General features: G+C 41.5%; 2 protein-coding genes across 4 annotated transcripts in view; one reads left to right on the plus strand and one right to left on the minus strand.

Moving 5' to 3' along the window:
- Positions 1-3,076: 3,076 nt before the first annotated feature.
- Positions 3,077-3,982, minus strand: LOC125484352 (probable G-protein coupled receptor 139). Its single transcript, XM_048602561.1, has one exon. The coding sequence runs from the start codon at positions 3,980-3,982 to the stop codon at positions 3,077-3,079; it is 906 nt and encodes a 301-aa protein (XP_048458518.1).
- Positions 3,983-12,401: 8,419 nt separating this feature from the next.
- The window catches only part of LOC109927939 (NACHT, LRR and PYD domains-containing protein 3-like), a 39,778-nt gene continuing 24,970 nt past the window's right edge, over positions 12,402-27,209 (plus strand). For all 3 annotated transcript variants that reach the window (XM_048603383.1, XM_048603384.1, XM_048603385.1), the window contains exons 1-2: positions 12,402-12,515; positions 22,360-22,428. In XM_048603383.1, the coding sequence (XP_048459340.1) occupies positions 22,383-22,428 (46 nt within the window). In that variant the 5' untranslated portion in view covers positions 12,402-12,515; positions 22,360-22,382. The remainder of the gene's footprint in view (positions 12,516-22,359; positions 22,429-27,209) is intronic.

A 27,209-nucleotide genomic window follows, 5' to 3' on the forward strand; every position in this document is an offset into this window, starting at 1 on the left:
GTTTAGTATGTGCGATGAAATCTTTCAAAGTGTAGTATTTGTGTGGAGTTTGATTTATTCTATTTTATTGTTTTTTTGCTTTATGTTCTTTTATTGTTGAGACCAGATCTATAGCATTGTGCAGTAGTGTTTCAGTGAAAGATCATCTTGTGAAATGGGAAGGATAAAAGAATACATATCAAATGACATGTGAGTCTGAGATCTGGCTTGACCAGTAAAACTGTGTTCATCATAACACAAGCAATAACGAATCTGTTTTCTATTTTGTCTCCTTTTTTGACAAGGGAGAGTAGAATCCAATACGAAGATGATGTTGTATTTCCCCAGGGCTCAGTGCGAACACCCACACCGTACTGTGAAACCTTGCCATTCCAAAGTAATGATATTCTTGCCTTAGATACGCTGCACTTGTCATATAGTAATGCAACATGGAAACAACCGTGGTGCCCACTCAGCTAGTTCCAATTGCCCACACTTGGTCCATATTCCCGTAAACCCTTCCAATGCATGTACCTATCCAAATGTTATTTAAATGATGCTATTGTACATGCCTCAATCACTTTCTCTGGCAGCCCATTCTGTACATGCACCACTCTCTGTCCTTCTAAATTCCCTCAACACCTGCTACAAGTTCAGTCTAGCAACAATGTCCTTTTGCATTCAGCTACACTAGTTTGTATTGGTGCTATAAAACGACTGTTGGTGATGCATATTTAGGTCCCACATGAAGAGCACAGTCTGTGCTACATCCATGCTTCCTCCTCAGACTGTTCAACGTGGAGGAGTGCAGAGTCATCAGGGAAGAGATGGGATTCAGCAGCAGGTTCTCTGTCCCATTCTTCAGAAGACGCCATGAGATTTCATGATTCTGCATGTCTGTGGACATGCAGTTCCAATCATATTCTATTGTCCCTCCACCTCTGTCCTGATGGTTATTAAAAAAATGTCCTGAATTCTTACATTATCGCTCAGGCACAGTATCATTCCATGAGCGTAACTAAGTGAGGTTATTGCTTGACTAGTGTGAATGCCCTCCAGTTTTGAGTTAAGCATCATGAAAGTTAAACATATTGAAGTATTTAAAATACCTCTGTCCCATGTTTGGGCCAAAGAGCTTCCATGCCTGATCTGCCACGGGATAGAACAGAAAAGCAGAGAACCACTGAGTAGATCAGGAATATTGCTGGTTGGGAAAATAAAACAGTGTTGACTTTCCATTAACATTTCACCAAAACTGAGGGGAGTTAAAATGCAATAGTTTTCCAACAAGTGGAAACATGTAGGATGGAAAAAAGAGGAATGTCTGTTGTTGGGGCAGAGAAAGAGATGAAGTGACAAAAATGTTTCTTGTAAAATAGAAGAAGGACTCTTATAATATAAAAAGTAAGAAGAATTTTGCCTGGATGAGTAACCATCTGAAAAACTCCATTTCTGTCTTCATTTTGCTCGATTCTTTCAGCAGTTTTGATTCTCCTCTCTCCATTACCCACTATTCAGTGAAATATAGCAAAGGCAAGACTTCTACCAGGTTAATGAAGTATAACAGAGCAGCATGATCTGTACGCAATTGAAATTTATTTTCCCATTCACTATTCTGAGATTTTAACTCCTGTTTACAAAGTTTTATTTTTGTCATTAGTACGGGTAAATCAAACTATTCATGCAGTATTGTTACCATTATGCCATCTTTCTATTCTAGGGAAAAGTCCTACTTTTCTTAACTCTTTTCTTTGTTTAATGTGTTGTTCAGTATTTTGCACCAGTTGCAACAATCGCAAACCTCAAACTCTGTTTTCAGGGTGTGTAAAAACAGAGATTTCTCCGTCTGCAACCTGACACCTCAGGTCCATTCTCGCCATCCAAACAATTGTGTTTTTTCTGGCTCAGCATACATTCTCATGCTGTTGGTCAGCAATTTCCCACCGACTTTACAAATCAAAACAGATTTTCTCAATTATGAACAGATTGGTATTCAGTTCGCTATGCAACTCTCATATTGATGTCCTGTTTGAATCAAGAAAATACCAGACCACTTTGTATATGTGTTTACATCTCATTTGAGGTGGTACAGTGTCTCAGTGGTAACCATTGTTGCCTCACAGCATCAGGGACTTGGGTTTGATTCCACACTCGAGCTACTGTCTGTGTGGAGTTTGCACGTTCTCCTGCGTCTGTGTGGGTTTCCTCAGGGTGCTCCGGTTTCCTCCCACAGATGGCCAAAGATGTGCAGGTTCGGTGGAAGGGCCATGCTAAGTCACCCACTGTGTTCAAGGATATGTAGGTTAAGTGTGTTAGCCATGGGAAATGCAGGTTTACAGGGATAGGGTAGCAGGATGTGGCTGGGTGGGATGCTTTTCAGAGGGTCGGTGTGGCCTATTTGGGCTGAATGGCCTGTTTCCACGCTCAAACGATTCTATGGATTCTAAGAAACTTTCTTAGACACGACTATAGTCATGATTCTTACTTCTGTCATACTTCAAATGGAAGTAACACGATTGTCGTGAGGGGCATAGGTTCACTTTAACAGCTGTTTTTTTTGTGAATTTTTATTGGCCTAATTTGATCCTACTGAAACATCATGGCAAGTGCTGTCTTCACATGGTGAACAGTTTGAATTCACATACTTTCAGCACAGAATCATACAATCCCTGCCTAGTGGATACAAGCCATTCGGCCCATTGTGTCCACACCAACCTTCCGAAGATCACCCCTACCCTATCCCTGTAATCCTGTATTTTCCATGACTAATCCACCTTGCCTGCACACCCCTGGACACTTTAGGCAATTCAGCATGGCCAATCCACCGAACCTGCACATCTTGTGACTGTGGGAGGAAATTGGAACACCTGGAGGAAACCCATGCAGACATGGGATGTATGTGCAAAAAGATGGTTGCCTGAGGCTGGAATCAAACCCAGGCCCCTGGCACTGTGATGCAGCATTGCGAACCACCGAGCCACCATGCTGCCATGCTACCGTGACAAGGTCAGAATCTCGTTTTGAGGACGATTGACTTTCACATGCAGCAAACCAGATGAAACGTCGTTTTAGTCATGAGACTGTTTTAGGTTTGAATTCATGTGTTCCTTATTTTAAAAAAATCAAGAAATTCTTTCCACGGAGACTTCAGAACATTTCTCAGCTCTTCTCTGAATTTCCTCTGGGTTGCTGCATAAATACATGTGTTTGTGCAGGATCTCAAATACATGAGCAGATATCCAGTTTCCGTGGCGATATATACAGGATTTGAGTAATCACCTTGATAATAAACACTGCTTGATAGTCTAGTGGCTGCAAAACTTCCAACAGATGTTAACCACAACAGAATAAAGCTGCCTGATGCAGTGAAGAGTAATATGATGGATTTCCTCCGACTCTTCACCTCTGGATCACTCTGTATCTCGCTTCCTTTTGTTCGGAGTCCCTTGCGTGTTCTGTTAGCCAATAAAATACGTCTGACAGTCAAAGAATTAAACAAGGTCATGAGAGCGAAAGGAAGCAAAACTAATGATGTTGACTGCAGCCAACTATACGCTGACCATGCAGGTATTGTATAAACAGCTGCTTTTGTCCTGCACCCCCACTGCACATTGTTAATTATTTGTTCAGCTTCATATGAAAAGAACATAGGAACACCCTCTAAACAAGTCAGGACAGAAGATGTTACCATAACTGTAGTTGCAATTCTCTCGGTGCAGTACTTTTCTTTAAAGTCATGACAACAGATTGCCACAAATCGGTCAAACGTGAATGTGACTGTGAACCATACTGACATATGTAGAGTAACAAAAGTTATGTACAAGACAAACTTACATACAGCAGTGTAAGACAGAAAGGAATATGGAAAGTGATAATTAAATATCAAGTACACTATCACATTGAAGATCATGACGGATAGATCTGCTACTGCTATGCCCACCATGTAGACAGAGATACATTTCGAAAGGCCACAATTTCCCCTGGAGAGAATCACAATTGTCATAACATTTGCTGCAAGAAACAGACAGAGAAGTGGAAAATTATGGTGTCCCACATGAAAAGTTCATATCTGTTATTTCTTCCTTATGCTTTCAGGTGTGCTATTTATAACATATACAATATACAAAATCCTTTTTATTGTCACGTGTGTCCCATTGTAGGAGTACAGTGAAAAACTTTTACAATGTCTGCTTCTTCTGGTGACATCTTAGATACAAGTACCTAGGTACAATTCTTGAATACAGCAAAGGGATAAAAGTAGTTGCTTAATTACATCATTGCAAATAAGTTAAAAGTAGGAATATATGAACGGGTATATTAGGGGTTAACATTACAATGTTTAATCATGCACATTAATGCAAAGGTGCAAACCCAAAGTGTTAGCAGGCTGAAAAATGGATTAATAATGGGAATCACTCAAATGCAAACACTGCAGCTATACAAGGGGCTGCTGGTGGAAGGAGGGTGAGGGAGAGAGACAATGAGAGAAAATCCGGTGCTATATAGATAAATTTCAAGCTCCCATTTTTCATTACTTGGACAAACAACTCCCCTGCCACAAATACATTTGAAACACTGTATTCCAGTGGCTCTGGGATTGTGCAGCACTGGTGTAACAGGAGACATTTTAAAATATCTATCAGGCATCAAACCTGCAGCTCCCATGACAACAATTCACCAACAAGGATTCATTGACTTACCAGGAACACCAAAGGTTGCCAGGACAGGATAGTAAATGTCCTTTATCTGGAGGATTGCCGCCCGTCCCATTCTACTTCTAAGGGAATGGGAATTCACTTTGCACTGATGTGTTCCAGGGAAAGTGCAGCTTCTACCCACAGGCAAGTCCCATTTATGGATCTCTCAGTGCCCAGGTGATCAATGTCACTTACATCATATGGAACTTTAATTACACTCATTAAACAAATAACGTTACATTTTCTGCTTCCCTGCCTTCTCCTGGGAACAGTATTGCAGAATAATTACAGTGCAGAAGGAGGTCGTTTGCCTGAATATACTTTATTATCCAATGCAAATCTCCCGCCTTATCCATGCACATTCCTTTTATCCATCTGCTCGATTCTGGCCCATTCTCCTAGCCTATCAATATCCATCTGTTAACTTTATTTTCTCATCACAGCCTGCTTTACCACCTATTTTAATATTATTCATGAAGTTTTCTACTTTATAGAATAATAGAGTCAGAGAGCAGAGAAACAGACTGTGAGGTTTAACTTTAATTTAAATTTGCCTTACAAATTTCCCACACTAAACTAGTCCCATTTGCCTCTGTTTCACCCTTATCGTTCTAACCATTTTCTACTAATGTTCCAATCCAAATGCCATTTAAATGTTGTAATTGTACCTGCATCCACCACTTCCTCTGCCAGTGCTGTTCCTGAAATACTCCCCCACCGAAACTTCAATGACCTGGCCAACCCCATTCCTTCATTCCATGTGTAGAATGACCCTTTCCTCATTTGAACTATGTACATATTGTTTCAAGAAACCCTTTGGGCGCACCAGCAAACACCTCCTCTTCCACCCCCTTCTAAGCCCCTGGCATTATAGGAGTCTCAGTCAATACAGAGGAAGTTAAAATAACTCCCACAACAATCCTCCTGTTTTTACATTTTCAGTGATCTCTTCACCTGTCTGTTCCTGCATTTCCCAGTGGCTATTGAAAGAATTAAAATAAATTTGAATTTCTGCAAGAGTCAATGGCAGAACGAAGAAATTGGCACAGAGTTCATCAAGAAACCTGAGCAGTTTAGAATATTAATTCTGATATCAGTGTTGAGGAAAGACTGCAATACGCTTTATTGTACAAGCGAGCAAATTTGTGAGATGTACTCAATATCTGCTGAGGAGTTCTTTCAGCCAGCTCAATGTCTTGCCTGAAAGGCAAGATAGAATAGCTTCAAAAGAGGAAAGTAATGGAGAAAGTGAAACTCCTACTGTTCAGATTAGCAGCCATGGTAACAGGGAAAAATCTTAGGATGTTTAGAGACAGTGTCTAAATTGAAAGTACCTACCTCAGCTTTGAAGATATGTTCTGGTTTGGAAGAAACAACAGCACAACCTGTCAAAGCAAAGGTCTTCATCTCTTAGATATGAAGGATGGATACTGGAAAGTGAATTTGAATGAAAGCAACAGCTACTAAACACATGGTGGACGTTGTTTGGGAATAGCAATTATTGTATGTGATGATACAATGGCTGTAAGAGGTGTATTTTGTCCTGGCTTTTTATGAAGAGAGGTTGAAACAGAGCTGGTGAGTGGTAACCAAACCAATAAAGTAACCAGCTTGTAATGCGTTGGTTATTTTTTAAAGTTGGAACAGTAGAAGCAGCATGAGGGAGTGGGGTCAAGCTCCCACCAGAACCAGGATTTTGGTTTAACTTTCAGTAATTTATGGTGTCTTAAGGCTGGATGTTGAAGCTGTTATTCCTCTTTATGTTACAGCTAAAAGCTTGGGTTCTCTTCCTGCTGCTAGAATTGCATGTGAGACAATCTATTTTACTGAGTTTGCCTTTGCCAAGGTTGTGCTACTAGAATGTTTCTATATTGGAACACTTGTTGTTTAGCAGTTAAATAATCTACTATTCTGTTACTTTTTCCAGTTGTGTTACTTCGAGCTTTCTTTCTTTGTTTTGTATTTGCCTACAGAGTAAGAATAAAGTGAGTTTTGCTTCAAACCTGGTAGTTTGACCAATCGAATTGCATCTAAAACATAACGCCTTACATTTGCTTTTAAAAAATAAAGTAAGATTGGGGTCCAGGCTCTCTTCATTATATAATTTGAGGGTGTTTGGTTTGGTCCATAAGATGAATATGCCTTTCTTTTCAACTGATGTGTAGGTGCTGGTGTTGGACTGGGGTGGACAAAGTCGGAAGTCACACAACACCAGTTTATAGTCGAGCAGGTTTATTTTAAATCACACAAGCTTTTGGAGCTCAGCCCCTTCATCAGGTGCAGTGGAACATCAGAGCACACAGACCCAGAGTTTGTAGGCAGAGAGATCAAGGGCAGAGAGATCAAAAGCTCATACAACTGGTGTGAGTGGGGTGTCAGATAATAAGTCTCTGCAGGTGACCAAGAGTTTTAGACGTGATTCAATAACTTAATACTTTCAACAGCTAAACAACCAGTGAAGGGATGACCTAAAATCTGATTAATTGAGGTGGAGATATAATTACAAAAATTTAAAAATAAGGTGGAGTTGGAGACAAACTAAATGACTGGAATCACATGCTGAATTCAAAACTCTACAAACTAATTAAGGTAGAGAGATCATAGCAATTTATCAAAGTAATGCTGTCAAAACAGGACAGTAAGGGAGATTTTACACAGACAGAACAGTATGGTGGGGTCACCTGTAGCACGACATGAACCCAAGATCACGGTTGATGCCGACTTCATGGGTACGGACACTGGCTATCAGTCTCTGCTCAGTGATTCTGCATTGTTGTGTGTCTCAAAGTCTGGCTTGGAGGATGCTTACCCAAAGATTGGAGGCTGAATGCCCTTGACCACTGAAGTGTTCCCTGACTGGAGGCACCCACTCTGTGTCATTGCATTGTTGACTCAGCTGTACTGAAGTATTGAGGTTATTTCATTAAGTTGCCTCTTTTCCTAACAAACATTGTGTATTTCGGTCATATGTTCTCACATCGGCTTATTGCCTTGAGGGGAAACACTTTTACTGTGAAAACAGACGTTAGTGAAGGGCAATGCTTTGAGTGAAGTTATTGCTGGGAAAATCTCTCACTAGAAATGTCAGGACTGATGAGCAGTCGGACAATTGTAGCAGCTCTGACTACAGTGACTGACCATGTATTTCTGTAAGTGTCATTGAATGGAGAGTTTAATTTAATCTGGGCCATTCATTATAGCCTTGTAATTACTTATTTTTTGGTACATTAACAATTTCTGACACAGCATGTAAAAATAATGATAGGATAATTATATTAAGGAGCTTCAATTCTCCCAATATTAATTAAGATAATCCTAGTATAATGGGATTAGAAGAGGCAGGTTTTTTTGGAATGTATCCAGAAGAGCTCTTTACATCAGATGGTTCTACAAGGGAGGGTGCAGTGCTAGGCTTAATTCTTGGGAATTAAATAATACAGATGTTCAATGTGACAGTGGGGGAGCATTTTAGTGATAGCAACCACAACACCGTCTGTTTTAAGTTTGTGATGGAAAAGGGGAAAGATATTCTGCAAACACGCTGGGAGATTGCATTTGAATTGGGGAAGGCCGATTTAAAATAACTGACGATCTCACAAACTAGAATGGGAAGAGCTACTTGAGGGCAAATCTACAGCAGAATAGTGGGAGACATTCATAAAGTAGGAGGTGGTGGTACAGGTCCAAAATGTTCCTTTTTGGTCAAAACGTAAGAACAACAAGCCCAGGGAACCACAGATGTCTAAGAATATTCAGGACTGGATAAAAAGAAAAAAAACTTTTAACAAAGGGAGCAAAACAACATAGGCCGAAGAGGAGTACAGAAAGTGTTAGAGGAACCAAAGAAATTAATTAGGAGAGTAAAGAGGATATATGAGAAAACACTGATGGGCAAGAGAAAGGAGAAGCCCAAGACAATTATACAAGTATTTCAAGGGAAAGAGAATTACCATGGGAATATTAGGGTCTATTATGGACCAAGGAGGCAACCTGTGCATGAAGCCCAGAGGACACTGGTAGATTGTTAAATGAATACTTCAATCTGTCTTTATCCAGGAGAAGGAGGATGAAAATACAGGATTTGTGAAGATGGGCTGTGAAGTTATTTAGCAGAGTGATATAAGAAGGGAGGAGGTATTAGAGGGTTTTCATAGATTTAGAATCCCCAGGTCTGGATAAGTTGTATCACAGACCATTGGGGAAGATCAGGGTTGAAATTGCAGGGGGCTCTGACCCAAATATACAAATCATCTCTGTCCACAGGAGAGATGCTGGAGGACTGGAGGGAAGGTAGTGCGATTCCACTTTACAAGTAGGGTCAGAGAGATATACTGGGGAACTAGAGACCAGTGACTTGAACATCAATTGTGGGGAAATTATTGGAGAAGATAGAAAAAGAGAAAATTAATCCCCATTTAGATAAACAAGGTTTGATCAGGGATTGTTAGTATGGCTTTTTCAGACAGAAGTCATACCTGACGAATCTCGTGAAATATTAGAGGAGGTGACCAAGTGTGTCGATGAGGGTATGGTGGTTGATGTAGTTCATATGGATTTCAGCAACGCCTTTGACAAGATCCCACATGGGAACCTGAGAAAGAAGGAAAAGCTCATGGGATTCATGGTAAATTGGCAAGTTAGATTCAACATTGCCTTAGTGACAGGAGACAGGGTGTCGTAAAGGACTGTTTGTGTGACTGGAATCTGGCCTGCAGTGGTGTACCACAGGATCATTGTTGGGTTCCATATTGTTTGTGATATTCATAGATTATGAAAGTGAGAATGTTGGAGGACATTAAGTAACTTGACAGATGACACGAGCGTTGACCTGGTGATTGACAGTGAGGAGGAAGGTGCTAGATTAAAGGAAGATATAAACTGAAAGGCAGAACAGTGGCAGATGTGATGTAAACCTGACCAAGGTTTCTGAAACCTGAAGCAATGCAGTTTTGAATATGGGACAATGCAAGGGAGTACTGAATGAAAGAAGGAAGCTTAGAGTGACAATGGGACCTTGGGGTGCTTGCCCAAAGATCCCTGAAAGTGGCAGGACAAATTAATGGGTTAGCTAAGAAGGCACACGGGAAACTTGCATTTATCAGTCGAGGCATTGATTATAAGAGCATGGTGATGGTGTTGGAGCTGTACAGAACTTTTTTTAGGTGACAGCTGGGGTACTATGAGCAGTTCTGGTCACCACACTATAAGAAGGATATGATTGCACTGGCAGGAATGCAGAGGAGCTTCTCCATGATGTTGCCTGGTTTGGAGCATTGTAGCAACAAAGACTAACTAGATGTGCTCAGGTAGTTTTCCTTTGGAGCAGAGAAAGTTGAGGGGTGTCCTGATAGAGATGGATAAGATCATGAGAGGCATGAACAGGGTGAATATATTGCAGCTGTTGACTTTAGTCTAAGATTCAATAACAAGGGGGCATACCTTCAACATGAATAGCTTAGAAGGGATTTGAGGAAAAATATTTCTCACCTAGAGGCTGGTGACAATCTGGAATGCATTACCTAGGAGGTGATAACCTCACCACTTTTAAAAAGTTCATGGGTGAATGTCATAACATTCAAATCTATGAGTCTAGTGTGGAAATAGAGCTAATGCAGGTAATAATGTAATTTGATGGTACAGACTTGATGGGCTGGAAGACCTTGTCTGCACTATATGTCTCTATGAGTCTACGATTCTACCATTTACCAGGTTTCCCATATGTCCCCCATTCCAGTCATTCTGATGTGAGAATGCACTCATTCATTCAGATGTAAATACTAAATATTCAATTATCCCAATCTTCTTGCGATTTGATGAGTTTCAACATTTCGTCTCTCTTGCACCCCATCCAATCACTGACATTCACCTTGCTTTCTCTATGTCCCAATATTTGCCTGTATAACAGTTGGAAAGGTTACATCTTCTAGCATTTCTTATCACTGAGGTATTGAAAATTGACAGTGAGTTCTCATCATGCTACATATTCTGACTGAAGGAAAAAGTGGAAGGGATCCATGGCAGTCTGCTTCTTAATTGCAAGAAGGTATTCTTATCCTCTCATGTCGTATCAAACCATGGAGCAGGACTCGGAATGGAAGGGGAAGAATGGACTGCCTGAGACATCAACCCAGGGAGGATCTCCAACTCTGTGACTTCCTCAGATTTTTGGAGGGTGAGAACTAAAGGGGAAGCATCAGGTGTAAAACATCAAAGGATGTTGTTTGAAACCTGGTTTCCCAATATCTGGAAAGTGTGATATCTTGGAGTGTATTCGATCCAGTGCATGAGTGTGTGGAATGCCAAACTGAATTTCAGTGTCACCATTATCAGTGTCAGCACTGTTTCATGAAGGGCTAGTCATGCTTGACAAACTTGCTGGAGTTCATTGAGGATGTCACCAGCAAGGTGGGCAATGAGGATCCAGTAGATGTGTTATATCCAGACTTCCAAAAGGCATTTGACAAGGTACTGCATAAAAGACTGATCAAGAAGGTTAGATCCCAGGGGGTTAAGTATTGACTTGAATAGAGGTTTGACTGATTGACAGAAAGCAGAGGGTTGGGATAAATGGGTCCTCCTCTGGATGGCAAACTGTGACTAGTAGGGTACCACAGGGTTCGGTTCTCAGATCTCAATTGATATAAATGATCTGCAAGCAGGGACAGTGAGTACCATCTGTTTCTGTATTGCCTATGGATTCTCTGATATACTAGTCAATCCCCTTGACATCGTACACAGGAAATCATGACTGAGAGAAAATTTCAGAACAAACCAATTTAGAATGATCTACAGTCTGTTCCCTGGGACGTACACTGAGACAAACATTGACTACGCCTGGGGAACCATCAACTCGGTGAAAGAGGGTCTTTGCTCTGCCCAAAACCTGTTGGTCTTCCAGAACAAGGAGGTGGCCTCGATTGAGTGTTGCAGACTGGCACATTCCAAGGTCCAGGGCAACGTGCGGTGAGACGCACTAAAGTTGGAGCAGCTGCCACCAAGGCGCAGTGGGGAAAGACCACTGTCTGACGTTAAATGGGAGTCCCGCTTCCTCAAATACATGTAAATATAATCTTGAATAAGTAAGAAATACGAGATAACAAGGTGTAAAGCTGGATGAACACAGCAGGCCAAGCAGCATCAGAGGAGTACGAAGGCTGACTTTTCAGGCCTATGCCTTTGGTTTGTTTTTTTCAATAGAGTCAAACTTCAATGTTTGTTTGTTTCTTGATATGCTACTCTACAGAACCAAACTGCTTTAGTGACTTTTTATGAATAAGGTATATCTTTGAAATAAAGAAGAGAATAATACTCAAAAGTCAAGAACTCAAGAGGTAATTATGACAAAAATTCAGGTGGAATTGTAAGAAGTTATTTCTATCCCTTTCGTTAGTTTTACTAAACAATAAGACCATATTTATAAAGGTGTTTTTTAACGCAAAGTTGTGTGTTGTCAAACTGGTCATGTTTGATTTCAACAGAAAGACTGCAACTGAAGCGGGTGAGGAATGTTTGAACCGAAATCCAGCCTCAGGGCAGGCAGGAGCTTTCACACAGAAGGTGGAGCTCTAACTCTCACAAAACGAGGAGTCGAACGAATCTCAAACCGCAGCTTGCTCAAACAAATCCAGCAACTTCTTTTCAATTGGTTCGAATGAAATAACAAGGAAATAACTTCCACAAGGAAGTAAAGCGGCGAAAAGAAAATCTTTTTAGGGATGACAGTAAAGTTCTAAGTTTCAATTCCGTGTCTAGTTTGGTTTCTCTGCTAATGTCTCTCCCTAATGATTCTGGAGCCACGCGTGTGGATAATTTGTGAGCGCGGACTCTCCGGTTTACAAGGTCAGAAATGACACGGCACCAGGTTGTAGTCCAACAGGTTTATTGAAGACTCAAGCTTTTGGGGTGTTACTCTTTCTTCAGGTGTTAGTCCCAACAATCATTGCCAGTATACAGCAGAGCCTCTGTATGCTGTCTGTGCGTCAAGCTGAAACAGGCCAAGGGCTATTTTGGGGCAGCAGACAGGATCACAAATTCTTGTATTTCAACAATTCTGGTGTAACTATGTTTTGTCTCCATGCCAGAGTTTTCAATTTGTTTAAATAGATGAGAGTATGGTTCTTTGTAACTCAGATCCAATTATTGTTTAATAAACAGCCTGCTACACTGTAAATATTAAATTGGCAGATATGATGCAGTGGGTAACAGATCGAAATTGGCAGATATGACATAGTGGGCATCACGGAGACCTGGCTGCAAGGGGATCAGAATTGGGAGCTGAATATCCAAGGATATACATCCTATCGAAAAGATAGGCAGGTGGGTAGAGGGGGTGGGGTTGCCTTAACAGTAAGAAATGAAATTAAATCAATAGTACGAAACAAAGTAGGGTCAGATGGTATAGAATCTGTGTGGGTAGAGTTGAGGAACCACAATATAAAAAAAAATAGTTGGAGTTATGTACAGGCCTCCAAACAGTAGTCAGGCACTGCGGCGCAAGATACACCAGGAGATAGAAAAGGTGTGTAAGAAAGGCAAAGTTACAGTGATCATGGGGGATTTCAATATGAAGGTGGACTGGGAAAATCAGGTTGGTAGTCGATTCCAAAAAAAAGAATTTGTGGGATGTCTACGAGATGGCTTTTTGCAGCAGCTTGTGGTGGAGCCCACAAGGGAACAGGCAATACTGGATTTAGTGTTGTGCAATGAGGCAGATTTGATAAGAGAGCTTCAGGTGAAGGAACCCTTAGGAGGCAGTGATCAAAATATGATTGAATTTACTGTACAATTTGAGAGGGAGAAGATAAAATCAGAGGTAATGGTATTATAACTGAATAAAAGCAACTACAGAGGCATGGGAGAGTAGCTGGGCAGAATTGACTGGGAGAAGAGCCTAGCAGGAAAGACAGTGGAACAGCAATGGCAGGATTTTCTAGGAGTAAAATTCAGGAGACACAGCAAAAATTTATCCCTAGGTAGAAGAAGCATGGTACAAGGACAATGAGGCAACCATGGCTGATTAGGGAGTCAGGGACAGCATAAAAGCAAAAGAGACGGCATATAATGTGGTGTAGGGCAGTGGGAAACCAGAGGACTGGGAAGCTTACAAAGACCAACAGAAGGCAACAAAGAAAGAAATGAGGAGGGAGGAAATTTATGGGCGGCACGGTGGCTCAGTAGTTAGCACTGCTGCCTCACAGCACCAGAGACCCAGGTTCAATCCCACCCTCGAGCAACTATCTGTGTGGAGTTTGCACATTCTCCCTGTGTCAGCGTGGGTTTCTTCCAGGTGTTCCGGTTTCCTCCCACAGTCCAAAGATGTGCAGGCTAGGTGGATTGGCTGTGCTAAGTTGCCCATAGTGTATAGGGATGTGTAGATTAGGTGGGTTATAGCGGGATGGGTCTGGCTGGGATGCTTTGTGGGTCGGTGTGGACTTGTTGGGCCGAAGGGCCTGTTCCCACACTGTAGGGATTCTATGTAAGGATTCTATTCTGTATAAGAAAGTAAATATGAGGTTAAGCAGCCAATAATATAAAGGAGGATTGTAAGAGTTTCTGTAGATATATAAAGGGCAAAAGAGATTCAAAAGTGGACATTGGACCACTGGAAAATGATGCTGGAGAGATAGTAGTGGGGAACAAGAAAATGGCTGAGGAAATGAATAATTACTTTGCGTCAGTCTTCACAGCGGAAGAAACGAGTAATATCCCAAAACTTCAAGACAGTCAGGGGGCAGAGCTGAGTATGGTGGTCATCACCAAGGAGAAGGTGTTAGAAAAACTGAATGGCCTGAAGGTGGATAAATCATCAGGACCTGATTGACCACACCCCAGAGTTCTTAAGAAGATAGCTGAAGAGATAGTGGAGGTGTTAGTGGTGATCTTTCAGGATTCGCTAGAGTCAGGGAGGGTCTCAGAAGACAGGAAAATCACCCCTGTTTAAAAAGGGAGCAAGGCAAAAGACTGAAAATTACAGGCCTATTAGCCTAACATAAAGTGGGTAAGATTTTAGAGTCCGTTATGAAAGATGAGATTTCTGAATACTTGGAAGTGCATGGTAAAATAGGGCAAAGTCAGCATGGCTTCATCAAGGGGAGGTCATGCCTGTCAAATCTGTTAGAATTCTTTGAGGAAGTAATGAGCAGGTTAGACCAATGAGCCAATGGATGTTATCTACTTGGACTTCCAGAAGGTCTTTGACAAGGTGCTGCACAGAAGGCAGATAAAGGCCTAGAGGCAAGGTGCTAGAAGATTGGCTCTCTAGCAGAAAGCAGAGAGTGTAATTAAAAGGGTCCTTCTTAGGATGGCAGCCAGTGACAAGTGGTGTTCTGCAAGGGTCAATGTTGGGACCACAACTTTTCAATTTATACATTAATGATCTAGATGAAGGGACTGAGGGAATTCTGGCTAAGTTTGCTGACGATACAAAGATAGGTAGAGGGACACGTAGTACTGAGGAGGCGGGGAGGCTGCAGAAGAATTTGGACAGTTCAGGAGAGTGGGCAAAAAAGTGACAGATGGAATACAATGTGGGAAAGTGTGAGGTCATGCACTTTGGCAGGAAGAATAAAGCATGGACTATTTTTTAAACGGGGAGAAAATTCAGAAGTCTGAAGTGCAAAGAAACTTGGGAGTTCTAGTCCACGATTCTCTCAAGGTAAACTTTCAAGGTAAAATTGAATCAGTAGTTAGGGAGGCAAATGCAACTTGAATATAAAAGCAGGGATGTACTCCTGAGGCTCTATATGGCTCTGGTTAGTCCACATTTGGAGTATTGTGCGCAGTTTTGGGCCCCATATCTCAGGAAGGATGTACTGCCCCTGATGCGAGTTCAGAGAATGTTCACAAGAATGGTCCCAGGAATGAAAAGCTTAACATATGAGGAACGTTTGAGGACTCTGGGTCTATACTCGATGGAGTTTAGAAGGATGAGGGTGTTCTAATTGAAATTTACAGAATACTGAATGTCCTGGACAGAGTGGATGTTGGGAAGATTTCCATTGGTAGGAGAGGTATGACCCAAGGGCACAGCCTTAGAGTAAAGGGAAGATTTTTTAGATTGTAGATAAGGAGAACTTCTTCAGCCAGAGAGTGGTGAATCTATGAAATTCATTGCCAAAGAAGGCTGTGGAGGTCACGTCATTGAATACGTTTAACACTGAGATAGATAGGTTCTTGACTGTCAAGGGGATCAAGGGTGACGGGGAGAAAGCGGGAGAATAGGGTTGAGAAACTTATCAGCCATGATTGAATGGCAGAGCAGACTCGATGGGCTGAATGGCCTAATTTCTGCTCTTATGTCTTATGGTCTTATGGCCTTCTAGCCTTCTAAATTGAAGGTAGAACCAGCACTGCACTACAAAAAGACATAGGCTGGTGTAATTGTGGATGTACAGCATTGGCTGGTCTTCCCTGTTTTCGCAGCAGCTGGAAGTCAGCCTGAAAACCCTAATCCAGTCAGAAAATCAATTCATCTTCAGACTCAATCTCAGACCCCAATTCATTTTACCAATCATTCCTGATCTCAGTCATCGCCAATTGGAAAGGGCAGTGAAAATGTATGGATAACATAAGGTAGAAACGTGTGACTTTGTTGTAGTACATTCCTGGAAAGCTCAGTTTTGTGTCCCTCTCTCCAGCCAGTAATGATCTTCTGAAATGCTTTTAATTGCAAGTGTCCAAAACACATAGGAATCGCCTTGATCCCAAAGTCTATTCTGCAGAAAGTCAAAATTCAGGTGATTGAGGGCTTTCCATCTCATATTTCCACAAACACTAAACTGCGCAGATTATTTTTAGTAAAGTTGTAAATGCTGCATGAATTGGAACTATCTGATTCAACTCTCTCTTCAGTTGTAGAGTCATAGATTCATAGAGATTTACAGCACGGAAACACACCTTCAGTCCAACTCGCCCATGCCAACCAGATATCTTAAATTAATCTAGCCCCATCTTCCAACATTTGGCCCATATCCCTCTAAACCCCATACTCTGGGCTAAAGACCTTGAGTATTTACCTTGTCCATGTCCCTCACGACTTTATAAACTTCTATAGAGTCACCCCTGAGCCTTGGATGCTACAGGGAAAATAGCCCCAGCCTCTCCCTGTAGCTCAAATCCTACAGCCCTGGCAACATCCTTGTAAATCTTTTGTAACTGGAATCTCTAGAGTGTGGAAGCAGGCCATTCAGCCCATTGACTCCACACCAACTCTACTAAGGGCATCTCACCCAGTCCCACCACGGCCCCAATAAACCTACATTTCCCATGGTTAGTCCACCTAGTCTGCGCATCTTTGAACTGTGGGAGGAAACCAGAGCACCCGGAGGAAACCCACGCAGATACAGGGAGAATGTGCAAGCTCCACACAGACAGTTGCCTAAGTGTGGAATCAAACCGGGGCTCCTGGCGCTGTTAGGCAGCAGTGCTAACCACTGAGCCACTGTGCTGCCCTCTAGTTTTGGGCTCCTCCGCCTTAAGAAAATGGCCTTGAATATTCACCCTATCCATGCCTCTCAGGATTTTATAAACCTCTATAAGGTCACCCCTCAGCCTATGACAGTCCAGGAAAAAAGCCCAAGCCTATCCAGGCTGTCTCTATCACTCAAATCCTCCTGTCCCAGCAACATCCTTGTAATCCTTTCCTGCACCCTCTCTAGTTTAACAACATAGAAAGGCGACTAGAATTGTACACAGTATTCCAAAAGTGGTCTCACCAATGTCCTGTACGGCCACAACATGATATTCCAACTCCTATACTCAATGTTCTGATTAATGAAGGCAAATGTGCTAAATGCTTTCTTCTCCACCCTGTCCACTTGCGACTTCAAGGAACTATACCCCTGCACCCCAGGTCTCTTTATTTGGCAACACTCACTAGGGCCGTGGCATTATTTTCATAAGTCCTGCCTTGGTTTGCCTTACCAAAATACAACACCTCACATTTATCTGAATTAAACTCCATGTGCCACTCTTCAGCCTTTTGTCAGATCTGATTGAGGTCCCATTGTTCTTCTTTGTCCACTACACCAGTAATTTTGGTGTCATCTGCAAACTTATTAACCATGTCTGCTATATACACATCCAAATCATTTATATGAATGATGAAAAGTAGTGGACTCAGCATTGATCCTTGTGGCACACCGCTGGCTATAAGACTCCAATCCAAAAAGCAACCTCTATCACTACCCTCTGTCTTCTACTTTCAAGCCAATTTTGTATCCAAATGGTTAGCTCTCCCTGGATCCTATGTGATCTAACCTTACTAACCAGTCTACCATGCAGAACCTTATTGAATGCCTTTTTACCACCTCGTCAAAAAGCTCAATCAAGTTAGTGAGACATGATTTCCTATGCACAAAGCTATGGTGATTATCCCTAATCAGTCCTTGCCTTTACAAACGCAAGTAAATCTCATTCCTTTGAAAAATCCTCCAACAACTTACCCACCACTGATATAAGGCTCACTGATCTAGATAGAGTGTCATGGTTTTTCCTTACAGCCTTTTTTAAATAATGGCACCACGTTAGCCAACTTCCAGTCTTCCGGCACCTCACCCATGGCTGTTAATAATGCAAATATCTCAATAAGGGGCCCAGCAATCTCTTCTCTAACTTGCCACAAAGTTCTGGGAAACATCTGATCAGGTCGCAGGGATTTATCTACCTTTATGCTTTTTAAGGTGCCCAGTACCTCCTCTTTGTATTTTGGACTCTTTTCAAGACACCACTATTTATGTCCTCAAGTTACCTAGCTTCCATGTCTTTCTCCACAGTAAATGCTGATGTGAAATATTCATTTAGTATCTCACCCATCTGCTGTGGTTCCACACATAGATGACCATGTTGATCTTTAAGGCGCCCTATTCTCTCCCTACTTACTATTTTCCCCTAAGTGTTCTTATAGAATCTCTTTAGATTCTCCTTAACTCTGTTTGCCAAAGCTATCTCATACCCCCCTTTTTGTCCTTCTTAAGTATACTCGTACTGCCCTTATACTCCTCCAGGGATTCACTCAACCTCAGCTACCTGACGTATGTCTCTTTCTATTTCTTGACCAGAGCGTCAATTTCTTGAGTCATCCACCATTCCCTACACTTGCCAACCTGCCCTTCACATTCTTGTAGTCTCATTTTTAAATGCTTCCCACTTCCCAACTGTCCCTTTACCTGCGAATAGCCTCTCTCAATCAACTTTTGAAAGTTCCTTTCTAATACCGTCAAAGTTGGCCTTACTCCAATTTAGAACTTTAACTTTTAGATCAGGTCTATCCTTTTCCATAACTATTTTAAAACTAATAGAATTATGATCACTTACCCCAAAGTGCTCCTCCGCTGACACCTCAGTCACTTGCCCTGCCTTATTTCCCAACAGAAGGTAAAACATTGCACCTTCTCTAGTAGGTCCATCCACATATTGAATAAGAAAGTTTTTTTTGTACACCCTTAACAAATTCCTTTCCATCCAAGCCCTTAACACTATGACAGTCCTAATCTGTGTTTGGAAATTTAAAATCGCCTTACATTACAGATGTAATCGCCTTATTCTTACAGATATCTGAGATCTCCTTACATATTTGCTTCTCAATTTCCCACTGACTATTGTGGGGCCTATATTCCGATTCCAACGAAGTGATCATCCCTTTCTTATTTTTCAGTTCTACCAGTATGACTTCACTGGATAATCTCCCAGGAATATGCTCTCTAAGTACAGCTGTGATGTTATCTCCAACCAAAAACGCTACTCCTTGTTCCTTCTTGCTTCCCTTTCTATCATTTCTATCGCACCTATATCCCAGAATATTACGCTGCCAGTCCTGTCAACCCCTGAGCCACATTTCTGGAAAAGCTATGATATCCCAGTCCCATGTTCTCAACATAGAGTCATAGAGATGTACAACATGGAAACAGACCCTTCAGCCCAACTCGTCCATGCCAACCAGATATCCTACATTAATCTAGTCCCATTTGCCAGCATTTAGCCATATCCCGCTAAACCCTTTCTATTGATTACCCATCCAAACACCTTTCAAATGTTGTAATTGTACCAGCCACCACCATCTCCTTTGGCGGCTCATTCCATTCATGTAACACACTCTACATGAAAAAGTTGCTCCTTGGGTCCCTTTCAAATCTTTCTCCTCTCACCTGAAATCTATACCTTCTTGTTTTGGACTCCAATAGTGTAACATGACCTTCCAACTCCTACACTCAATGCACTGACCAATAAAGGCAAGCATTCCAAATGCCTTCTTCACTACGTTGTCTACCCATAACTCTGCTTTCAAGAAACTATGAAGCTGCATGCCAGGGTCTCTTTGTTCGATAACACTCCCCAGGACCTTACAATTACTTGTATAAGTTCTCCCCTGATTTGTCCTACCAAAGTACAGCACCTCACATTTATCTAAATTAAACTCCATCTGCCACCCATCGCCCATTCGCCCATCTGATCAAGGTAACCTTCGCTGCCCACTACATCACCAGTTTTGGTGTCATCTTCTAACTCTCTAACCATACCTCCTATTTGCACATCCAAATATAAATGACAAAAAGCGGTGGACCTGCTGGTCACAGGCCTCTGATCCCAAAAGCAACGCTCCACTACCACCCTCTGTCACCTACCTTCGAGCCAATTTTGTATCCAAATGGCTAGATCTCCTTGTATTTCATGTGATCTAACCTTGCTAATCAGTCTATCGTGCAGAACCTTGTCAAATGCCTTACTGAAGTCCATAGAAACGTCCACTGCTCTGCCTTCATCAATCTTCTTCATTACTTCTTCAAAATACTCAATCAAGTTAGTCAGACATGATTTCCCATGCACAAGCCATGTTGATGATCCATAATCAGTCCTTGACTTTCCAAATACATGTAAATCCTGTCCCTCAAAATCCCCTCCAACAACTTACCCATCACTGATGCCAGGCTCACCGGTCTATAGTTCCCTTGCTTTTCGTTACCACCTTTCTTAAATAATGGCACTATGTTAGCCAACCTCCAGTCTTCCAGTACTTCCCCACCGTGGCTATCGATGATACAAACATCTCAGCAAGGGGCCTAACAATCCCTTTCCTATCTTCCACTAAGTTCTAGGGTACACCTGATGAGGTCCCAGGGATTTATCCACTTTTATGCATGTCCTAAGTGCATCTGGCTTACCTGTCAGGCCTCTTGCTTTGAAGTAATTGCAGCTTAATTAATCAGTATTACCTTGTTCTCTGCCAAGCTGTTGTCTGCCTTGACTATTTGTGACTTGACTACTGTACTAGCCTCAGTCTAATCTCTTTTCTCACTCTTGCTTTAGTTCCCACCACTACCACCACCAAGAAACTCCCCCCTGACCCCTACAGGTTTAAAGTCTCCCAAGTGGCTCTAGCAAATCTCCCTGCAAGGTGATTAGTCGCCTTCCAATTCAGGTGGAACGCATCTCTCCTATACAGGTCATTTCCACCTCTGAAGAGATTCTAATGATCCAAAAATGTGCAAAATCCTTCCAACAAAGAGAGTAGGCTGGGCCTACTCTACTGTCTCTTCATGATAATGAATGTCTTCATTAATCACCGTCTCAACTTCTTTCTCAAGGAAAAACTTCCCTCCACGATTTCCAATCTATCTACATAAATTAAATTCTACATAGCTGGAACCATTCTCATCAATTGTTTCTGTATCCATTCTAAAACCCTCTCATCCTTTATGAATTGTGGTCGCCAGAATTAGTTGTCACCCCAGCTGAGGTCAAACAATGTTTTCTAAAGGCTTATTGCAACAATCTTATTTTTTTCACCTTATGCCCATATTGTCAAGCTTCCTAATTCATCATCTATGTGCTTTAGAGTGAAATTTGTGTTTTGTTTCAGTTGGAACTAAACATTAACTGGAGAAATAAATGCAAATCCTAATTTAAAAGTGCTAACACTTTTAATGAGAGAACAACCTCAAACAAGACAGATTTAATTTTAAGACAAGCAATGGTTTATGTTTATCGAGAGCTGGGGTCATTCTGACTGAAATGATCAGTGGAGAAGGGTAAGAATCATAAAACAGGAGGAGGAGGAGCTACAAATCATGGATAAGCTAAATCTGGGCCTTTTTGGCAGAGAGTGCAATCTGCAATTCTTGCTGTAAGGGTAGAACAGACAGGTTGATTCGAGTTTGATTTATTGTTGTCACATGTAGCATGATAGAGTGAAAAGAGTTGGGTTGTGTGCTGTACAATGAGCTTGTACCATATAAGGTGCATCAGGGTAACAGAACAGAGTGCAGAATATAGTGATACAGCTGCAGAGAGAGATCAGAATTAACATTTGAGAGGTCTGTTCAAAAGTCTGATAACAGCATTATTTCACTTTGGAAGTTAAAGCTAAATTAATCAAAGCGTTCCATAAAATGTTGTAAATTACATACTTTTCTTCAGATTAAAAGAGGAATTTTCAATGTCGGAGAATTAAAATGAAGGTATCCTAGAGCATGCCGCTTCATCAAATGAGTGTAACAAAGGGAAATAATCTGGTTTCAATTTTTACGTGTGGTCAGTTAAGGAAATAGTTAGGCACAAAATTGATATTGTGTGGTGCAGCTCAGAGACAAAGGGTCGCCAAAGTAAAATATAATTAGTTGGTCAACCATCTTAAGTAGATAAAATGCTAATTTCATGTGTTACCATCATCTGCTTCATATCTTCACAGAAACCCACTGACCAGAAAAGAACATGGCAGACGAGAAACAAACAATTAACAGAATCGAAACAGACACAGGTGGGTGTAAGTACAAAAAAAGAGGTTCTGAGAAATTGATCAGAATTAACTAGCATCCTCTGGATGACCTAGGAGATGATATGAAGGTAAATATTTCTTGTAACTAAGTTAAGTGTTAAACATGGGAAAATGCCTGTTCTGCATTCAGTACAGATACTGTAGGACATCTCAATTCTATAACTTTTACCTATTTTCAACAATTTTGAGTCTGAAATCATTGAAGCTCAATGTAGTGCAATGCAGATTAATGGCCATTGCTGTTTGGACCATCCACAAAAATAGGAAGAAGTTGAAGACACTGATTTGTTTGAGATAATGGCCTCTTTCAGATCAGTTTGAGCAGAAAGCTATGGGCGCTAGCTTGTGGGAGAGCAAACCAGGTCTTTGCACTAGTGGCAAAGAGGCTGCAGGGTATATAACAGAAGGGTGTAAATGTGGTTGTGCATGGTGATTCATAAATTTTGTGGACAGACGTGGATTTCTGAAATTAGTATCATATTCTGGAGGAGAAAATAAATGAGTCAATTGATATAGTATGTGTTAGAGCAAACGACATGGTCAAGATAGGTATTGAAGCTCTGTGGTAAGATTTTCAGACGGTAGGGTGAAAAGTGGATCGTAGGACCTTGAATGTAGCAAATGACAATATTCTCAGTACAAGGTGCTGGTGAAGGTACAAATTGGAAGGATGTAAGAACAATGGCATATGTTAAGGGAAAGTGTATTCAGGAGAGAGTATTCAGCTTCTTCGAGCCTTGGGACAAATTCTGGGACAGGAGATATCTGCTCAAAGCTCAGGACTGCTTTGTAATATCACTGGAACAAAAGTGTTTACTTTTAGATAATTCAGTATACTTGTGGAAGATTTGACTTATATTGTCAGGGGTTTGACTACCAGAGTACGGAAGCTGAAATGAAGGCTGCTATGTATAAAATAGTGGCACTTCACAGTTTACTACAGAAGGAAATGCTCTTAGAAGTCAAAATCATAGCATGCCTACAGTGTGGAAACAGGCCCTTTGGCCCAACAAGTCCACACTGATCCTCAGAGCAACCCACCCACTAGGCATCCCTGAACATGACAGGCAATTTAGCCACTCCACCTAACCTGCACATCTTTGGACTGTGGAAGGAAAACCACGCAGACGCGGGGAGAATGTGCAAACTCCACACAGACAGTCGCCTGAGGGTGGAATTGAACCTGGGTTGCTGACACTGTGAGGCAGCAGTGCTAACCACTGAGCCACCATGAGGATTAGATGGAACATAAAATGTTTTAAACCTGAAGGTAACAAGAATGGTGAAGGTAGTTGCTGACCTAAACCCACAAATTTAAATTTGGGATCATGATGTAGATAAAATTTGACATGTCTAATTCAGAAACTGGTAAGGACCTGATCTTTCAGTTTCAAAGATGCAATGTGTCCACTGAAAGAAAAATAGAGAGCTTGAGCGGCATTACTGAAAAGGATTCTGAAGAAAGGTCACTGAACACGAAAGGTTTATCTTGTTTGCTTCCACTGATGCTGCCATACCTGCTGAGTTTCTCCAGCATTTTCTGTTTTTGTTTGTTACTGGAAAGGGAATGAGGTGTTATTTGGGTCAGAGATGATATCTTCGTGGGATGATTACAGATTTCATTTCCTCCGTGTTAAGAAATAATAAGTCATGAGCATACTACTGGTGACATTTTATAGGGAGACTAAATAATGAAAGAGATTGCAAGGATTGACTTGCTGAAAATTCACAGAAATAAACAGGAATCGAGTTCATGATGGGTAGTAAGCTGCCACCCTGAGTCCTGGTAGTCCATGTGGTGTCAGAATACCCATGGTGCTGATAAGAAAGGATTTAAAAAGTTGCACATGGACAGTGAAGTAGTGTTTCAGTTCCAAGTCAGGAATGTGTGTGCCTTGGAGGGAGCATGCATTTGTTTTTTTTCGCATTATAAACTGCTCTTTCCCTTCGAGGTGATAGAGCTCGTGTGTTTGGAGTAGTCCATTGCTATACATTCAATGTCCATAATCAATATATTCAACATGCACATGTGTTGTAAACCACACTATGATTTGATGAATTAGAAATAGTTTTACAATACAAATTACTTACAGTAATCATACTAAAATCAGCATCGGTATTGTGTAGTGATTGGAGCAACATAGAACATAGAACATAGAGCATTACAGCGCAGTACAGGCCCTTCGGCCCTCAATGTTGCGCCAACCTGTGAAACCAATCTGAAGCCCATCTAACCTAAACTATTCCATTATCATCCATATGTTTATCCACTGACCATTTAAATGCCCTTAAAGTTGGCGAGTCTACTATTTTTGCAGGCAGGGCATTCCACGCCCTTACTACTCTCTGAGTAAAGACATCTGTCCTATATCTATCACCCCTCAATTTAAAGCTATGTCCCCTCGTGCTAGCCATCACCATCCGAGGAAAAAGGCTCCCACTGTCCACCCTATCTAATCCTCTGATCATCTTGTATGTCTCTATCAAGTCACCTCTTAACCTTCTTCTCTCTAACGAAAACAGCCTCAAGACCCTCAGCCTTTCCTCATAAGACCTTCCCTCCATACCAGGCAACATCCTGGTAAATCTCCTCTGCACCCTTTCCAATGCTTCCACATCCTTCCTATAATGCGGTGACCAGAACTGTACGCAATACTCCAAGTGCGGCCGCACCAGAGTTTTGTACAGCTGCAACATGTCCTCATGGCTCCGAAACTCAATCCCTCTGCCAATAAAACCTAACATACTGTACGCCTTCTTAACAACGCTATCAACCTGGGTGGCAACTTTCAGTGATCTATGCACATGGACACCGAGATCTTTCTGCTCATCCACACTACCAAGAATCTTACCATTAGCCCAGTACTCTGTATTCCTGTTACTCCTTCCAAAGTGAATCACCTCACACTTTTCCGCGTTAAACTCCATTTGCCACCTCTCAGCCCAGTTCTGCAGCTTATCTATGTTCCTCTATAACCTGCAACATCCTTCCGCACTATCCACAACTCCACCAACTTTGGTGTCATCCGCAAATTTACTAACCCATCCTTCTACGCCCTCATCCAGCTCATTTATAAAAATGACAAACAGCAGTGGCCCCAAAACAGATCCTTGAGGTACACCACTAGTAACTGAACTCCAGGATGAACATTTCCCATCAACCACCACCCTCTGTCTTCTTACAGCTAGCCAATTTCTGATCCAAACCGCTAAATCACCCTCAATCCCATGCCTCCGTATTTTCTGCAATAGCCTACCATGGGGAACCTTATCAAACGCTTTACTGAAATCCATATACACCACATCAACCGCTTTACCCTCATCCACCTGTTTGGTCACCTTCTCAAAGAACTCAATAAGGTTTGTGAGGCACGACCTACCCTTCACAAAACCGTGTTGACTATCCCTAATCAAATTATTCCTTTCTAGATGATCATAAATCCTATCTCTTATAATCCGTTCCAACACTTTACCCACAACCGAAGTAAGGCTCACTGGTCTATAATTACCAGGGTTGTCTCTACTCCCCTTCTTGAACAAGGGGACAACATTTGCTAGTCTCCAGTCTTCTGGCACTATTCCTGAAGAGCAAGGTCAAAGAGGATCTCATTGAGTATGAGATTCTTGATTGGGGCTATTAACCTGGGCCAATCAGGGAGCCCTGGCTGACAGGTATAAACAGGAGATTCAGAGAGTCTCCTCACTCTAGGGACCGGCTGTGAGCTGGCCATGTACAGTGCACATGTATATAAAGGGTGACTTGATGACGGGATATTGGCCTCGTACAATTATTTCAATGACTAGAGAATCAGTTCTTCTCATTGTAAGTGTCTTGTAATACACAGCTATAAATATTGGACATTCATTTTCAAAGACTGGAATTTCTTGAAGTGGTTTTAGCCATTAAAGATTTGTCTGACAGAATTTATCACCTTCATTTGCATTTCCTTCTAACATGTTTGCATTCTCCTTTGAGGATAGATGAAGCAAATTCATATTAGTTTGGACACAGATGGAGTATTTTGCCCTGTTCTGGACTAGGTGATTCAGGAATATTATGAAGTCTTTGGAGAGGGTGCAGAAAATGGTTACAAGAACAGCTCCACAGTGAGAAAATTCTGTTGTAGAAAGGGAGTGAAGAAAGTAGGACTGGTTTCTTTGGAGAAGGGGAAGTTGACAGGAGATCTAATGCACTTATTCAAAACCATGAGAGTCCAGGCTGACTAGACAGGGTGGAACTGTTAATGCTCCTTTTTGCTGTTTTTGCTTGTTACTAATTACATGCTCAAGCTTCGAAAGAATTGGTAAATCTATGAGAACAAAAGCAAAGCGATAAAATTGAGCAAATCATCCATTTGCGCATCGTGGTGGATGTTCCCCCAGCTGAGGAATCAAGTGACGTTCAGATGCATTTTCAATATTCTGCATAGACTTCTCTTGTCTGTGCTGTCTGGCAATTTTTCAAAATGTTTAACTGATGGTGTAACATTTTTAGATGTTTCTGACTGGTATATTTAATTAATTTGTTTATGAATATGTGAACTTTAAGCCCCCTCGAGGACACAGAAATGATGCTCCCCGTACTTGCCTTGCCATCTCTGTGCCAAGATTGACTGTGGCATGCATTGTGTGTCCCACAATATTGTGAAGGACTTCTGTGATTAATGTAAGTGAATCATTAAAAAAAGGTCCTATCACCATCAGATGTCACAGGAAATTCCAAGTCTCGTTAGTGACCAGGATGGTTCAATGATCTTTCTTTA

The sequence above is a fragment of the Rhincodon typus genome, chromosome 11, assembly GCF_021869965.1.
Source record: "Rhincodon typus isolate 14 chromosome 11, sRhiTyp1.1, whole genome shotgun sequence".
Lineage (NCBI taxonomy): Eukaryota > Metazoa > Chordata > Chondrichthyes > Orectolobiformes > Rhincodontidae > Rhincodon > Rhincodon typus.

What these genes read in the sequence shown, in the direction of transcription:
- LOC125484352 (XM_048602561.1), bottom strand. Translation starts at nt 3,982, where the DNA reads ATGACAATTGTGATTCTCTCCAGGGGAAATTGTGGCCTTTCGAAATGT.